At 39.6% G+C, this 15,435-nt stretch overlaps 2 protein-coding genes across 2 annotated transcripts; both read right to left on the bottom strand.

Annotated features, from left to right (window-relative positions):
• Nucleotides 1-2,634: 2,634 nt before the first annotated feature.
• On the bottom strand, nucleotides 2,635-8,876 carry LOC148155800 (uncharacterized). Its single transcript, XM_088011812.1, has 7 exons — nucleotides 8,727-8,876; nucleotides 8,326-8,372; nucleotides 7,536-7,576; nucleotides 5,981-6,061; nucleotides 5,262-5,356; nucleotides 4,580-4,703; nucleotides 2,635-3,407 (listed from the first exon to the last, which is right to left on the bottom strand). Exons 1-7 carry the CDS (start codon nucleotides 8,871-8,873, stop codon nucleotides 2,914-2,916), a joined length of 1,029 nt encoding a protein of 342 aa, XP_087867938.1. The 5' UTR covers nucleotides 8,874-8,876; the 3' UTR covers nucleotides 2,635-2,913.
• Nucleotides 8,877-13,870: 4,994 nt separating this feature from the next.
• On the bottom strand, nucleotides 13,871-14,712 carry LOC148155799 (uncharacterized). The gene is made up of 3 exons (XM_088011810.1): nucleotides 14,553-14,712; nucleotides 14,242-14,346; nucleotides 13,871-14,122 (listed from the first exon to the last, which is right to left on the bottom strand). The coding sequence occupies exons 1-3, from the start codon at nucleotides 14,602-14,604 to the stop codon at nucleotides 14,043-14,045; spliced, it is 237 nt and encodes a 78-aa protein (XP_087867936.1). The 5' UTR covers nucleotides 14,605-14,712; the 3' UTR covers nucleotides 13,871-14,042.
• Between the last annotated feature and the right edge of the window lie 723 nt (nucleotides 14,713-15,435).

Genomic DNA, 15,435 nt, shown 5'->3' with positions numbered 1-15,435 from the left:
TTTCGATATTATCTCAGGCAACTTAATGAGAATGCGCTTGCGTCACGTTAGCTACCGGTGTTGTGTTGCTGTGGTTAATCCACAGAGTTGGGCCAGTAATTTCACTAAGTAAATGTCAGTCACGTAACCACTGTTGGTCATGTTGTGGTATAATGCGATTATTCCCTTGCTGCCAATAAATCCCAACCAGTCTCATTTCAGTGAAAAATAAAAATAAAAATACAACAGAAAATGTGTAATAAGGATTTTTCTTCCTAAAGAAATAATTTTTTTAAACAACAATAGGGAAGTAGATGATGGTAAATGATGCTGGAGTAATCAGTCATTTCTTAATATGGGGTGAGAAATTAAGAGGAAGCACTTAGGTATGACACAGAAACAGCTCAAAGTGGCAACTTTGCTGTGTCGAAACGCTTTCCGGTTTCTCTGGGCTACCGATTTTAAAGCGAGCTGCATATCCTACCTTGAAAAAAAAAAAAAAAAAAGATTACACGTTCAATCCTGATTTTAGTTGTTCGGTTCAAAATAATAAAATAACCAGACTGAAGGCCTTCCTGGAGAACGTGATCACTCCGATGCCATCATGTGGGGATTTGTTGCCGTGTTTATGCCACAGCTGGTTTCATTTGGTCACTTGCACAAAAGAATCCAACAGACAAAACCTCAGCCTAATCCCGCTGCAATTCAATCAACCATGAACTCCTGGCTATTCAGATTAAGGTTTCTAATCTATGACTTCCCTGACTCCTGGCTCTGTGGTGAGACGGTTGTTCATCTTAGTTCGAGAAGGAAAACTTCTGTTTTGGAGAGGAGTGCATTATATTGTTTTTAGTTATGTGCTCCCACACCTTTCTGCAATCCAAACATGTTTCCAGATCTTTAGTACACACAACTAAAAGTATAATAATTCACCATGAATTAATTGTTACTCTAGTAACAATGATGTAAATATGCAAGCTCAGAACAAAATGTGACTTTTTAACAAATTTATGGCAAATCATTTGATCATTTTCAAAACCTGCCAAAACATTACATCTGAAAGAGCATCTGAGCAAAACCATTTTTTTTTTCTGCCACATCCCAATAAGAATGAAAGCCATCACAAAAATAGATTTTTAGTTTTAAGCCTAATGTTGTCTTAGCTCCATCTGTTACTAAGAACCAGTGTCCCTGCTGCTCTATAGGCAGCTCTAAATCTCTATGTAAGACCATTTTTTCATCTTTGATTGTTTCTCCCTCAATATGTTAAGCTTTGACTACTGCTCTGTGTGACACATGCTGGATCCTGCACGTGCTCTCTGACCAGCTGCGAGGGTTGTGCTCTGAGAAATGCCAACTGTTCACCAGGGCAATGCCTCCTGGCTCTGTCTAGACTATTGTAAGGTATTAGCAACAAGTAATCACTATTACAATAGAAAAATCCACAGTTAATGCTCAATTCAGAATGGATTAATTTCCTATATGGTAACATTAAGTGAATATACTGAACTCTAATAGCATTCAATGAATCTTTTCACATTTTGTGATGTTTCAGTCTCAAAATTTGATGTATTTCACTGGGATTTTATGAGATGAAGACAACGTAGCACATAGTTTTGAAGGAAAATGAAAGGCAGTCTACAGGTTGTCAACCCCTGTGTTCTACAGCATGACGCTGCTACCACCGTGTTTCATTGTTGGGATGTTCAGATGTGCAGTGTTTGGTGTCAATACACACTTTGTTTTGTATGTTGGCCCAAAAAAAAGCTAAATATTTCCTTAACCTGACTAAAAGAAATTCTCCCATTTTTTTAATGTGTCTCTTCAGTGCAGGGGTCACCAACTCCAGTCCTCGAGGGCTACCATCCTGTAACTTTTAGATGCGTCTCTGCTCAAACACACCTGGATCAAATATACTGCTCGTTTCCAGCCTATTGCAGAGAGGAATGAATGCTGGTGAGGGAATTCAGACATTTTGGAGCAGAGGTGAATCTAAAAGTTGCAGGATGGTAGCCTTGAGGACTGGAGTTGGTGACCCCTGCTTTAGTGGTTTGTAAAAAAAAAAAAACTCCAAAGAGGAAATCTTATAGTTTTCTTTCGAGTATTTCATCCCTATTATCTCCCATTTTAGCTGTGGATCTTTGCACATCCATACTTTCCTTGCACTCCTGTCATTCAGTGAGATCACTCATCTGTCCATTTGTGCCAAACTTCACATTTTTTGATAATATTGTTTAATGACCTAACTCTGCTTAACAACTTTATTCCTGACATTTCTGCTGTGCTCCTTCGTGATACAGTTTATTTAATGTTCTCCAACAAACCTTGACAGCTGCATTTGAGCTGAAAATTCACACAGCAGCTCTCTACTTACTAATTATTTGAATTGTGAAGACAACCATTGCTTTGCATTTTACTTGGGAGTTTCAGTGGACAGGGAGCAAAACACAGAACGATGCAACATCTTCTAGTTTTCTTTAAAAAAAAAAAAAGAAAAAGAAAACTTTAACAGTTTTGCATAATTTTCCTTCCCCATCACAATTATTTACTACTTAGTTTTGTCTATTCCAATAACATACACTGATGTCTGTCTCATCTAAAGAAATATCAGACTTTAAGTTGTTTGCATGATTTCAAGATGCTGTAGTTTTCCCGTTTTATTTTTTTTCCTTATGTGTGGAAAATCTTCTGCTCTACAGCACATCACATACTACTATTATGATGTATTTGACTGGTCCTAGGTATTCTGATGGATAGGGTTAGGGTTAACCCAACCCTCCAAACATAAAGCCCCCAATGGTTGGTAGCAACTACCTCTTCTAGTCAGTATTAAGGCAGAGAGCAGAGGAAGTGGTCTACAATCTGCGCAGAAACTGTGGCAAACCATCATATGTGGCTACGTCCTTCTGCCTCTCTGCATATTTTGCTCAATATTTAAAGGACCTTTTTTTTTTTTACTGTATTTTGTTTTAAGCTTATTAAAGAACATAATTTATTGCTTACATTTGGCTCTGACAGATCGACCTCCGTGACAGACCGTGGCACCTTTGGTTGAAGCTGACAGCTCCGTTTTAGGCTTCCATTCTGGTCCATCACCGCTTGTTGCTTCTCATCCCACTCCTTCCCATGCAGGGAAGCAAATTCATGGGGGAGCAAGCGGTACTCCGTGAGGGGCCGGCAGCAGGTGTGCTCTGTGGTCCCCCAGGCGGGGCTGCTGTCCCCTGGGTTGCTCCAGCGCTGGTGGTGGGTGGGTGTCGCGCCTCCAGGTAGGCTGACCATGTCCACACAGCGGCCTGGGTTTGAGTTGTCCGGGGTGGGGAGGGTGGAGGATTTGCCCAGGTACAACCTCCTATCCTGTCTAGATGTGTATGGCACGTCCAAATACTGTGGTTCCAAGGGTGGGCTCATTGTTTTTGGTGGGGAACTCACTGGAAAAGGAGGCGAGCCAAAGAAAAACCCAAGAACAATTGTGAAAAAAAAAAAAGTATGATGAAGAACGAGGTGCACCACAGACACGTCAGCACACAGTTAAGGAGAAGTTTATCACAGAGTTAGGTAATAAATACACCAGCTTTTTTTTAATTTTTTACATTCAATCCATCATATGACACATCTGCAAAACTCCCAAAAAATACATGGCCGTCCACCTGAGGAGACCAGGCATCCAAGAAGAGCATTAATCAGAGAAGGTGTTAAAAGACCTTAGTGTAACTCTGTAGGAGCTACAGAGATCCAAAACCCAAGTTCATGATTTTATACAATTCACAAGTTTCAGTCGTGCACTGCAGAGGTTTTGCCTCAAAGTAAAATTGACACGAGGAAACTCGTTGTTTAATCAAAGGCATAAGAAGTCCCATTCACAGTTTACCAAAGTGTTTCATTGGACAAAGCAAACAAGTGACATAATGTGTCCTGTCAGGTGACACCTTGTCTGTGGCACGACTCCATAACCACAACATCCCTAAAGTGAAACATGATAGTGGCAGCATCATGGTGTGGAACGGAGGTGCTGAGCAAAGCTGACTGGAAAATGGATGGAGCTAAATATAGAACAATAGTGGAAAAAAGGTCTTTCCTTCATGAGCTGCAAAATACTTGTACCCATAATTGCAGCAAAGGGTGTCTGAAAAAAAATGCACACCACAGTTTTCTAAGATTTAAAAAAGTTGTCTGTGTTGTGCCACTATTTAGTGTTGGTCTATTGCAAAATAGAAAAGTTAAATGGGAATAAAAAACTGTGATAACTCTGTATCAGAAAAGCATAAGTTTAAAGGTTTCCAGAAATATCTCAGAGGGGAGACTCAGCGGGACGGCTTCATATCCTCAAGCAACATCAAACAGAGAAAAAGAGGAAATGTGGCAATGGTCAGTTGGATGAGTCAGTTTTTGCTGTGCTTTTGCTGGATGACTCCTTCTCCACTGAAAATGTGGTAACATGTTAAAAGTCATGAACTCAAGTGACCCTGCTTGCATGCACATGTTCCGGTGTCTCAAATTTTAGCAAAGAAGCTGAGTCACACAGGAATTTAGGACAATTTAGTCTATGGAGAACACAGAGAGACAAAACCCTTTAGTAAGTATTTTTTCTACACTGTCTCACCTCTGTTGTTGTGACTTTTCTTGGACACATCTTTCCCGCTCCTTCCTCCTGGTTTCTTTCCGTTCTTTTGGTTCTTTTTGGCAGCAGATTTGGGTTCTGTTATCACTCCGTTGCTATGGACACTCTGAAATGACAGAACAATCAAAATCTACTCCCGTTACCTTCAAGCATCCCACCTTGTCTTTTTGTTCACGAGGCAGTGTTTGCGCTCTCTTGCTTTCAGCAAAACAGCAAATTCTAAGTCAGTCTTTGTGTGTTGCTGTTACATAAACAGTAGCATCGGAGCGCCATCCGTGCAGCCAGGCAGCCTCTTAGTGACGCACTGAAAACAGCATCTGATCCAGCCCTGGCAGGATCTGCTTTGTTTGCCCCCTATGATGGGCATTAATCAGACTGGACACTGTCTGACCTGGTATGAGGTCTTTAAACCTTCACCACCCCCACACACATCACTACAACGAGTCCAAGTCATTACAGTGAGAGCAGCACTTCCATTAGTACTATTAAAACCTGATCACAAACAGATGGAAGTCCCTGTTCATGCGAAATGAACTGGTTTTTGGTTTCACACTCAATCCCAGCAGCCGAAGCGACACGTCACACAGCAGGCTGGCACGAGGGTCGGTAAAGGTCTGTAATTAATTACTGCCGTATCAGCATCAACAATGCTTTCTCTGCTCACCTGATTTGTTTGTTGTTTCTCTTTTTTCTTTGTGCCGTTATGATGTCCTCCTTTTCCTCCCTTTTTGTCTGCTCGGTGCTTAGGCTTCCTCATCTCTAAAAATAAAAAAATGTTTTGAATTCACTTCAGGAGGTGGAAAGATGTGAACAAAACTGAAAAGAAAAGTTTCTAAAACTTCAGAAAGACAATCACTGGAGTTCAGCTGCAATGCCAGTTCTGTGTCAGTAGGTGGCGAAAATATAAGCATTAACAGCATACAAGTTCAAAAAAGAAGAACTGGAGCCTTGGCCATTTTTTGGATTTGGGAAGCACGTAACTCTCAGATTAGGTTCTAGTTCCAAGATGGAAAACCAGTAGGATTAGCTGAATGTTGTGTTGCTAACAATTTGTTAACTCTTTCAGGAAAGACACTGAAAATGATTAAAACCGACGAACCAGGGTATTACAAATCAAGAAACCACAGACTTACGTTTTGGTACACTACGAAAAACTTACTGTGTTGTGTGTCTGTTTGGCATCTTTCTAGGTAATTTGTTAAACATAAACAAACATGAAATACAACAGTAAAAGTTTATCATAATTTGCCACAAATATTAGCTAGAGTTAACAGAAATTGTTTTGTTTTGTTTTCATGATTTTTGAAAGCCAACATCTAGCTTTCAGTCCGGATGAATGCTGCAGTGCACCTTGGATGAGCTTAACCTACATTTTATTTTTACCTTCGTTGTGATTGTTGGTGATGTGGATTAAATCTTCTCGGCTCCTGGCGCGCTGCCACGCTGCATTACAGCCGGGGTTATCTGCGGCATACAGAGGCAAAGCCCAGGGATTTGATGTGAAAAGTGAGGCTGCGTCAGCCTGACTCAACTACAACCGGTTACAACTCTGCGTTGTACGGTTTCAGCTTGGACAAAAGACATTAATGTATTAAAGCCCGTCACACTTTTCCAAACCCCTGGTAAAGACAGGCTAGAGGCTTTAAAAGAAACATATTTTTTTTATTCCAACAAAATAATCTTAACTAATTTTTTTTTATTCCAATCTTAAATTTGATTACATTAATTTAGTCTGCAAAGAAATCTCGGAGAAGAAATAATTGTTTTTTAATAAATCCCCAGTATGGCTCTGATTGGTAACCCTGCTATCAATACTTTGCATGTCCTCTAATACAGATATGATGGTACTTAGTCTTCTCCTATCACATTTCTTTAATCCGAAGCCCAAAGAGCCCTACTTTAATAATCTCTTGAGAGACGTTGGTCCTCTTTTATGCTCTATTCTTTTCAGCTCACATCACAGCTTTTCTGTAGGATTTAGGTCTGGAGACTGAAATAGTCATCCAGTCGTAGCCTATTTTTAGCTTTCGGTCCCAGTGTTTTAAAAAGCTCAGGATGACCTGAACTCTAACAAGGACCCCTGGACCTGTGGGAGACAAAGAGGCCCACAGCATCACAGATCCACAGCCGTATTTAACAGTGGACATAAAGCGATTCTTATATTCATACTTTCTTTCACTCTGGACACTGCAGGGTATTTGTTTTCAAAAGTTAAATCTCGATCTCATGTGATCAAATTACACACTTCCAGTGGCATTTAAGCAAATTTGACACCTTTGCCATATGAAACTGTTTTCTTTCTGGCAAGCATTTCAAACAACCGGTCAGCATGTACGTAACATCTAATAGTTTAATAGTGTTTTATAAGCGCTCAAGAAAGCTCTTTCTGCTGCCGTTTAGACCTCTATTCATGCTAGACAGTGGGTCCCCATACAGCCTTGTTTGTCACTGTTTTTAAATGTTTTAATTGTTACTCTGACAGCAGATATGAGCTGGGGTTTGGGCAGTAGTGCTATATTTTTCCATCATTTTTTTTTTTTTTTTTTTAAAAGGTTTTTGTGGAACTAATCATAGTTATTTCCAGTGTTCTGACAGGAAATGGTAGTGGGGGGAGGAAACATGCAGAAAAAGTTCAGAAATCTGATAATAATATTAACCTCTATACATGGATGGTATGTTTCACCTTCGCCCGCCAGTCACATCTGCCTCTCTCTTCCTACGCTGTTTCTTTCTTGCGTGGTATGTTCTCTTATCTTTCCCATCTTAGAAAGTAGCTAAGCAACATAGGCCTCTGTGTCACGTTATTTTTACACCTCAGCAAAACAGGAAGCAATAGAATACAAATTAAAGCTTCCTAGATAATCTGATCAAGATAAAGCACCAAATGGGTTTCTTGCCAGCCCTCAAATTGATCAACATTTCATCAAGCGGTACTCACCCAGTGTTTCATTGTCTGACAGGGACTTTGATATGTGTGTTCTGAAAGGAAAGGACACAGAATATTATGCACGTCAACTCAGAGGATTTTTGCAATATCTTTACATTACATTGCTCACCCATGTAAATACAAAAACAACGAGCTTAAAACGTCGTCACCAGAGGGAATGTTCGTGTTGTTTCAGATGTTGAACTGAATATGCTTTCAGAGAGACGGCACTGTGAGAACAGAGTAAACCAGAGCCAAAGGAAGTAAAGGTAATGTGGCAACCGGGACCTTGAATAAGCTTAGTTCAACTGGCCCAAAGCCCCATAATCTACCTCCTGCTGGCGAGACAATCTGCAGGACCTTTCTTCTAAAAAAAAAAGAGGCAAAAGCTTCCTGTGAAGCTGAATAGAAAAAGAAAAAAAAAATTAAACTTCCAACTGTGCGTCAATCCCTCATGTTAAAGTGGGACTATGCTTCAAATGGAGAGAATGAAGTGATGGAGAGGAGGAGCCCTGCTGAGGATCTGATCTGTTTTTGCTACACAGAGGATTTACAGAATTAAGTCCTCAGTGAAAATAAACAGGGAGCATCTCAAGCCCTATTATTTCTTAATGAGAAAGCCCTTTCACTTGCAGGGAGGGCCTTTTTGGACTGACTGACATGTGCATTCAAAAAGACTCGTAGAGTATAATTGTTTTAATCCAATTCCATTTCCTGTGTATTTTGGAATGATATAAATATTAGAAATTAAATTCAAGATATTTAAAAAAAGCATGTAGCTTGCTTGTGTTGATGAGTTTACCTTCTGTTCCTTTTGTTGGAGTTGGCCCCTTGTGTCTGTGGCATATCCTGAATGAAAAAGAAACGCTTCAGTGTTTAAAAGTTACTTTTCAACAAAAAACTTTATGAAGTTTGTACTGAGTTTGTCAATGAATTATTCTCCATGCAGTCTGTTAGGATCAATTAAATGGACATGAGGAGTGCTTGATTTACAAGCTTAATTTATACACTAAAAAGGATCTGACCTCTGTAGCAACTGTCAGGATATGTTAGTCATTTCATAATCAGCTTTATTTCGTTGAAACATCCTGGGACTTTACAAAGGCCAGTAATTCACAGATTTAACTGCAGCACTGACCAACTGCGTCCACCAGTCCTGCTGCAGACACGTTTGAGGCCTCAGTGAAAAATGTCCCCGCTCACCATGGATATAGACCTTCCAGAGCCTCTCCACCTCATGTTGTCATCCAGCAGCACTGCTGGACTGCAGGAGCGACTGGACGAGCGGCTAGGGATGGGCGGGGCCGGGCCGTCGGTGGAGCTCTGCACTGCCTCGTACAGGCTGTCCATAGACCCCTCCTGATGGCAGGTGGACATACAAGAGAAGAAAGCATTTATTTTAGCAAGCATGGTTTTCTAGACTGTGGAATCTGATACATTTCTGGTTTTGCTTTTTAAAAGCTTGCAATGGATGACTTGAAAATCAAATCAAATCACATTTTATTGTCCCCGAAGGACTCAGGAGCTGTAACAATAACTGCCTTGGCAGTGCTACACACAATGCAACATAAACCAGTAACTCTTGTTAACCCCTCATTCACAGTGGAATAAAACTCACCTGGATGACAGTGCCAAGTCATTGCATCACCACCAACTTATTTTCCCATTTCATCCCAGCCTCCTTCTATTCAAGGAAACTATTTTGGATTCCTGTATTGAACCTTTAGCGCCTTTTTCCCCCTGGTTCTTAAGTATTTGGACAATCTATGTTGAGAAATGCTCATAAAAATCTCAGATATGATTTGTTGTAATTGAAAACTTTTATCAATGTTTTCATTGAATATAGTTTCTTGTGTAAGTTAGTAGTTGACTCCTTTGAAAGACAAGAGATAATGGTATTGCAATAATACCATCATCAGAGTAAATATCAAAAATCTTGTGATTAAATTCTAAGTCCTTTTATGTACATCAAAACCATGTAGCTCAGGCTTCAGGGATCCACTGCTGATTTTGTATGCCTTTGATGGCAGATTACCAACTCTAAAAACTAAAATTGACTACACAAACACACACACACACACACACACACACACACACCCATAGGAGTCATACATTTATATAATCCATAAAGTGAGAACATGACATACAAATATGCATTTCAAATCCATGCATTAAAATAGTAGCCCTAAGGATGTGATGCATATGAAACAGACTCAAAGCAATTTTTAAATATGCTTATCAATAATAAATGCAGGGAAGGATTGACTTTCCTTCAAGCAGATTTCAGATGGATTATAATTTGCTGGCCATGTTTGGATTCCTTCTAGGAACAAATATCTAATGCTGTTGTTCAGCTTGTCCTGTCTGCACAGTGATTTTTTATTAGTGGAATAGAAACATCAACTGTTTTGTTTACATTTTTGAGTTTTTTTTTTTTTTTCTGTGTCCTAAATTTTGTTTCGGTTTCCCTTTTACATGCATTACACTTTAGTGACAAAACAAAAAGATCAATCAGTGCAAGTCTTTCATCAGTTTGCACCATGACAGCTGGACAACCGCAGAGATCGTATGATGGATGTGCTTTAACTAGAGAAAGATTTCTTGGTGTTTTCTCTCTCCTTTAAGAGCCACACATAAAGACCTCACCTAGATACACAAACACGGGGTTGTGTGTTTGTGCAAACATGTAATATTTCATTTGTAAAGAACAATGAAGACACCTCCTGGGAGTGAGCCAAAGGAAACAAATGAGCTTAAAGTGGTATTTAAAACATCTCAAACAGCCAAGCCTAGGACTTAGCAGAAAGAGAAACTGACTTCAGACTTTTGTATTTACTGCAGCTTGATCACGTCTACCTGCAAATCAAAACCAGGACAGTTTTGTTGTCTCTAGAGTCACTGTTGGATCCCTTAACATGTCTAGCTCTGGTGAAAGTTCACCATTAATCGCACATCGCCTCTGCGTGAAGTTTTAACAGAGGAGTTCGGTTTACAGACGCTCATGTTCTTTATTCCCCAACCTCCCAGCTGCAGCACAACTTTTGCACATGACACATCTCTGAGCACAATATACACACAGAAAGTAAAAAAAGAGTCTTACCAGTGAAAAGCAGAAAAGGTTCATATTGGCTGTAACGTGTCCTGTGCGCTTCAGGGAATCAGAAACGGAGCAGAAACAGCCTGCTGACAGACAGCCAGAGGCTGAGAGACACAACAGTTCAGAGTGAGCCCAGCCCGGGTCGCCTGCTGTCTTCACAGATTAATACCATGGAGAAATCCCTGCTCTAATCCAATAGATGGACCACCAGTACTCTGTCAGCTATGGCAGAACACACTCATGACAACAAGCCCCCCCCCACCCCCCAACCCTTGCTACTGCTGGGGCAACAGATTAGGTCTTTGTTTAAAATCTTTTACCATTCATTCACCTTTTTACACCTGGTTATATTATAGGAAGTAGAGGCAGCCATTTTCTACTTATATCCATCATTTATTTTGCTGTTTACCACTGCCACAGGCGCTACAGCATGTAGTTATTAAATGAATCACTCAATGATTGATTCATGCTTTCTAATAAATAAAACTTGAACTATTTTTCAAACTTGAATCAAATACTGCACGTATCGCTTCGAAAATACCGTACGGTATTTTCGAAGCGATGTTCTAATAAGTCCAGCCTTCTGCACATTTGCATTTGGAAAATGCTTTTAAATTGAGCAGGATTCAATTCAATTTTACATTTTTGCTAACTACATGTTTTAAAATCAAAGTAAAAATAAGTCGAAGCGCAATGATCAATAAGTTAAATGTTATTTTAGCAGCAATACAAACAATGTTGTTCCATGCTGCTTTACACTTTTTAATGCAGTTATGTAAGAGCTGTGAATCTGTGACATGTTTCCTTTAGGTTTTCATACCATGAGAATCTCAGTCTGACCCACGTCCATGTGCAATAGTGAAAAGTGACACTGGGGTATAAATATATGACAGTAACGATTGACTTTGTCGCTAAAACTGGGTCCAACATGACTTTGGGCTTTGAACATGATTGTAAGATAAAAGAATAAAATAAATAAAAATATATAATCAATAATAATCAACAGAGATTTCACGCCATTTACAACATTTAGAACATTTGTGGACTGTGAGTTATTCTTACTGGGTTTTAGTGTGTGTATTTTAAGAGTGACCAAGCTTGAGTCCACAATGTGGACCTCTACTGTTATTATTTTACTTCAAGAAGTAAACATCTGTGGGACCACTTGGAAAAAATTGACAAGGATTTGTTCTCAAAATCCCTCTCCAGTGAAAAAAGACCAGTTGACAGGTGGGTGGGTACTACTAAACTCAAGATATAAATGACTTCCTCTTGAATTAAAAGCCTGAAAGCTTCCTGTGGCTATTAGGACTGAAGAAATTCTTCAGATCAGAAAACAAATACAGCAAAACAAAGACAATATGTATACTTGCTTTGGATTCCAGTACTTAGGATTTCGACACGACAGACGGAGAGTCGCTTCATAGAGTAATCTAAAAAAATTAATACACCCTCCAGTCTGGAAGGCACATCAAACAAATGAGTGAAATGATCAATCACTGTATTTAGCCTGGATTATTAGAAGGCTATTACATAAACAGTGTTACACAATCAAGGCTCTTACCTGCAAATTAAATGACCAAATAATTTTAACTCCAAAATCCCTCTCAGAGTTCACCGCACTCTGAGAGTGAGAGACATATGACCATATTTAATAACTGCGGTTCACCAGACAAAACCAATATGTGCTCACATTTGTTCCACGTAAAGAACATTTGAATGTTATTAAGGCTTAAACACATCTTTAAAAGAAAGAAAAAAAAAAAACCATAATGGGGGCGATGAACACAAATTTGTTTTTTAATTGCATAGTAATTGTACCTGCCTGAGGTTGATGTGCTTTTATTTGCCTTGAACATGAACTTTACAGAACCATTATGTTTACATGTATTAGTTACAGCTGTCAGATGAAGAGATTGTCAAAGACGCATGAAAGAAAAACGTGTACAATGAAAAAAATGCGCTTGAGTCCCCAAGTAAATATACCAGTATATCCAGTCAGACCAGCAGATAGCATAATAAAAATACGTGGACTAATAATAAAAGCATGCATTTGCAGGAAAACCATTCGTCTTTGGCAAACATACGCTCCTCTTTTTATCGTGTGTCACAATCTTTAGAAAAAGAACACAAACACCCTGAGCTACAGAGCACGTTTGTTTGCACCTTCTCAGCCTCAGCTCTTTCCTGTGTGGGCAGCCCATGTGGGTAATACATTTTCCCCGACTTTAACTTGTGGCTCAGTGTAGCTACTGACTTCCTCAGAAAACACAATAATTCCCTTACACAATGGAAAGAAATGCTGAGGTTTGAATTGTAGCTCACACTGTGTTTGTTTTGTCAAACTGAGATGGTGATGGCTTCCAGTCATTAGATCTGCTTTTCTTTTTGTTCAGGAGAAGGTTACAGTATGAGTTCTTTGCTTGGCATCATATGCATTGTATAGGTTCTACTCTTAATCCATCACCTCTGGAGAAAACATCTGGAGCGATTAATAAGCATGACCTAGAATTTCACAAAGATATGACACACTATCAAACAACTTAAGCCTCTTTAATTTAGTTTAGCTGCTGTATGCTGTACCCTTCCTAAGGGTTTGGTATCTACATCTTAATATTTCTGGACTTGCATGTAGGTGATTATCTTAACTTTAAGAGAAAGAGCTTGCAGGATCAGTTGTAGTTGCAATGTCACTTACAGTATATGCAAAGGCATTCAATTTGCTGAGTGAAACTCTGTTTTGCAGTTTTGATTTACAGGAAGCAGAGCTGTACAGAACAGGGTGTGAAAACACCTTGAACACAAAGAACAATGTGGGAATGCTGCCAGGCAAGAGCTTACCAGTGCTGGTTGATGATTTCTGGGAAGCTTTGTCTCCATTGAGTAAAGCTTAAAGTTAAATGAAAGATTTAATGGCTTGTAAGGGGGGGATGACACCATAAATACATGAGCAAAGCTATTCATTAAACTCTTATAGGCAAACAATGCCTCTAAGAGTCCTAAGCTTCTCTGTGTGCTTTTTACCTTTTTCTATGATGAAAAGAGCAAATGTGATGGTTTTTTAAGTTTGACTTGACTTTCAGATTAGAGACAGACTGTGACCCATTTAGCTCCGGCCCGTCCCAGTGAAGCGCTAAGTGACATCATGACAGGATTAAGAGAGTATGAGTGAGTGGCTGGTCTGCCTTTTCACACTCGCTGTTGCTCGGTTTGCTCAGTTTTCTGGAGAAAATGAACGAGGCTGAAAATCTTTTGGTCAACATTTGTGCATTTTTATTTAAAAGCAGAAACAAGGACTGAAAATAAATCACAGAAGATTCTGATATGTAAAATCATCTTGTTTGGCGGTAGAATTTATATAATTTCCTTCATCATTGCGCTTTGTAGTAACAGGGGAGTAAAAGCAGACGGACGCTTCAGCACTAGCAGAGGTCCTCCTGGCAGCAGACAGTGAAGAAGTCCTCAGCACAGAACTGCTCGCAGCTTCGAGCCAGTGTGTTGCCTGTGAATAAAACCTCCAGTCAATAAAACTCCTCTGCCTTGTTGATGCTTTTCTTGCATAAGGCTGTCGCTTGTCTCCTGTGCGTCAAACTGAATTTGAGCAGAATAAGTTCTACCTACCCTTTCTGTAGGTTTTGCAGTACTGGGTTGAACTCTGACACACCGTCTCTGTCTTGCAGATGGTGTCGTTCTCATCCTGGCAGGTGAAGCATTTCAGTGTGAGCACTAGAAAAGAAGAGATCGAATTCAAAACCAAGACAAAAACAGTTTTTCTTTTTTTTTTTTTTTTTTTTGGGTGTGAAACATTAATTAATGAGTCACACATTAAATAAAAACACAAACTTCCTATAAGGATTTAATCTAAGCAACATTTCAGTCTGATTTCATGTCAAAATACTGTATTGAAAGTAGGAGAAGTAGCCTTTGATTACCTTGTGTGCTGCACAGCAGCAGAACCACCATGGAGAGCAGCAGGACCTTCATGTTGTCGGATGCTATGTGGAAAAACGTCCCGATGCAGGACTTTTATACTGCCAGTCTACCTCATACCAAACCTGTCCTGAGGCATGCACTTCCTTGTAGGTAATATTCCAGTAAATGACCTGCCCTTCTTTCAACGCCTGCAGGTGGATTAAACTGTATTTAACCCTTTCCTGATGGAAATCACTGCTGTTGATCAGATTAACTGTTAATTTCTCTGATGATCTATGATATTATCTCCTATCTATCACACTCAGATTGTGTATGGAATTGGATAACAGCTGAATTCCAGGGTTTCAGCAAAGAAGTTGTTGTTTTTCTTTAGCTTTGGGTGTATGCCAGACCTGCACATACAACTCTGTGTGACTCAACAAGAAAATGTTCCAGATTTTACATTGTCTACTTCTTGAGTGCTGCTTTTTCATAAAGCTTTTGATCTATAAATCCGTGAGGTATCGTGTGACATTTGTGCAAAATTGACTGTCTTGTCACACCGTGGCCAGGTTAGAAACTACGAACATCAGCATGTGAACATGGTGAACTTTTCAGTGTTGTCTGGCTGACTTAATTGAAAACGTGAATAAGTCAGGCAGGATTTCTTTGTATTCTGATGTGGGAGTGAGATGTAAATACTTTTACTTCTACCGCTGGTAATGATGATGAGACATATTTAAAACGCAGAGTGGCTGCTCGTCCTGTTTGTTTTAGCTAGGCCATATGTTTTTGTCATTCCTTCTCAATTTGTTTACCTGTGATCAACATTTTTGCCTTTTTATTTCACGTGAACACTGAGCTGTAGCCACCTGAGGTCAGCTTGTTGAATAAGGAACTTTA

The sequence above is a fragment of the Poecilia mexicana genome, unplaced genomic scaffold, assembly GCF_051168715.1.
Source record: "Poecilia mexicana isolate PSO_F unplaced genomic scaffold, ASM5116871v1 scaffold_13, whole genome shotgun sequence".
Taxonomy (NCBI): domain Eukaryota; kingdom Metazoa; phylum Chordata; class Actinopteri; order Cyprinodontiformes; family Poeciliidae; genus Poecilia; species Poecilia mexicana.
Note: the sequence above shows the minus strand (reverse complement) of the source record. Positions and strands in the feature narration are given on the sequence as shown.

Bases quoted from the DNA above. Each gene is read 5' to 3' on its own strand.
- LOC148155800 (XM_088011812.1), bottom strand. From the start codon at position 8,873: ATGGACAGCCTGTACGAGGCAGTGCAGAGCTCCACCGACGGCCCGGCC. The intron at 6,062-7,535 runs GTGAGTACCGCT...TGTATGCCGCAG, and splicing joins GTCAGACAATGAAACACTGG to ATAACCCCGGCTGTAATGCA. The intron at 5,357-5,980 runs GTAAAAATAAAA...TTTTATTTTTAG, and splicing joins CACCAACAATCACAACGAAG to AGATGAGGAAGCCTAAGCAC.
- LOC148155799 (XM_088011810.1), bottom strand. From the start codon at position 14,604: ATGAAGGTCCTGCTGCTCTCCATGGTGGTTCTGCTGCTGTGCAGCACA. The intron at 14,347-14,552 runs GTAATCAAAGGC...CTTCTTTTCTAG, and splicing joins GCTGCTGTGCAGCACACAAG to TGCTCACACTGAAATGCTTC. The intron at 14,123-14,241 runs GTAGGTAGAACT...TTTTATTCACAG, and splicing joins CTGCAAAACCTACAGAAAGG to GCAACACACTGGCTCGAAGC.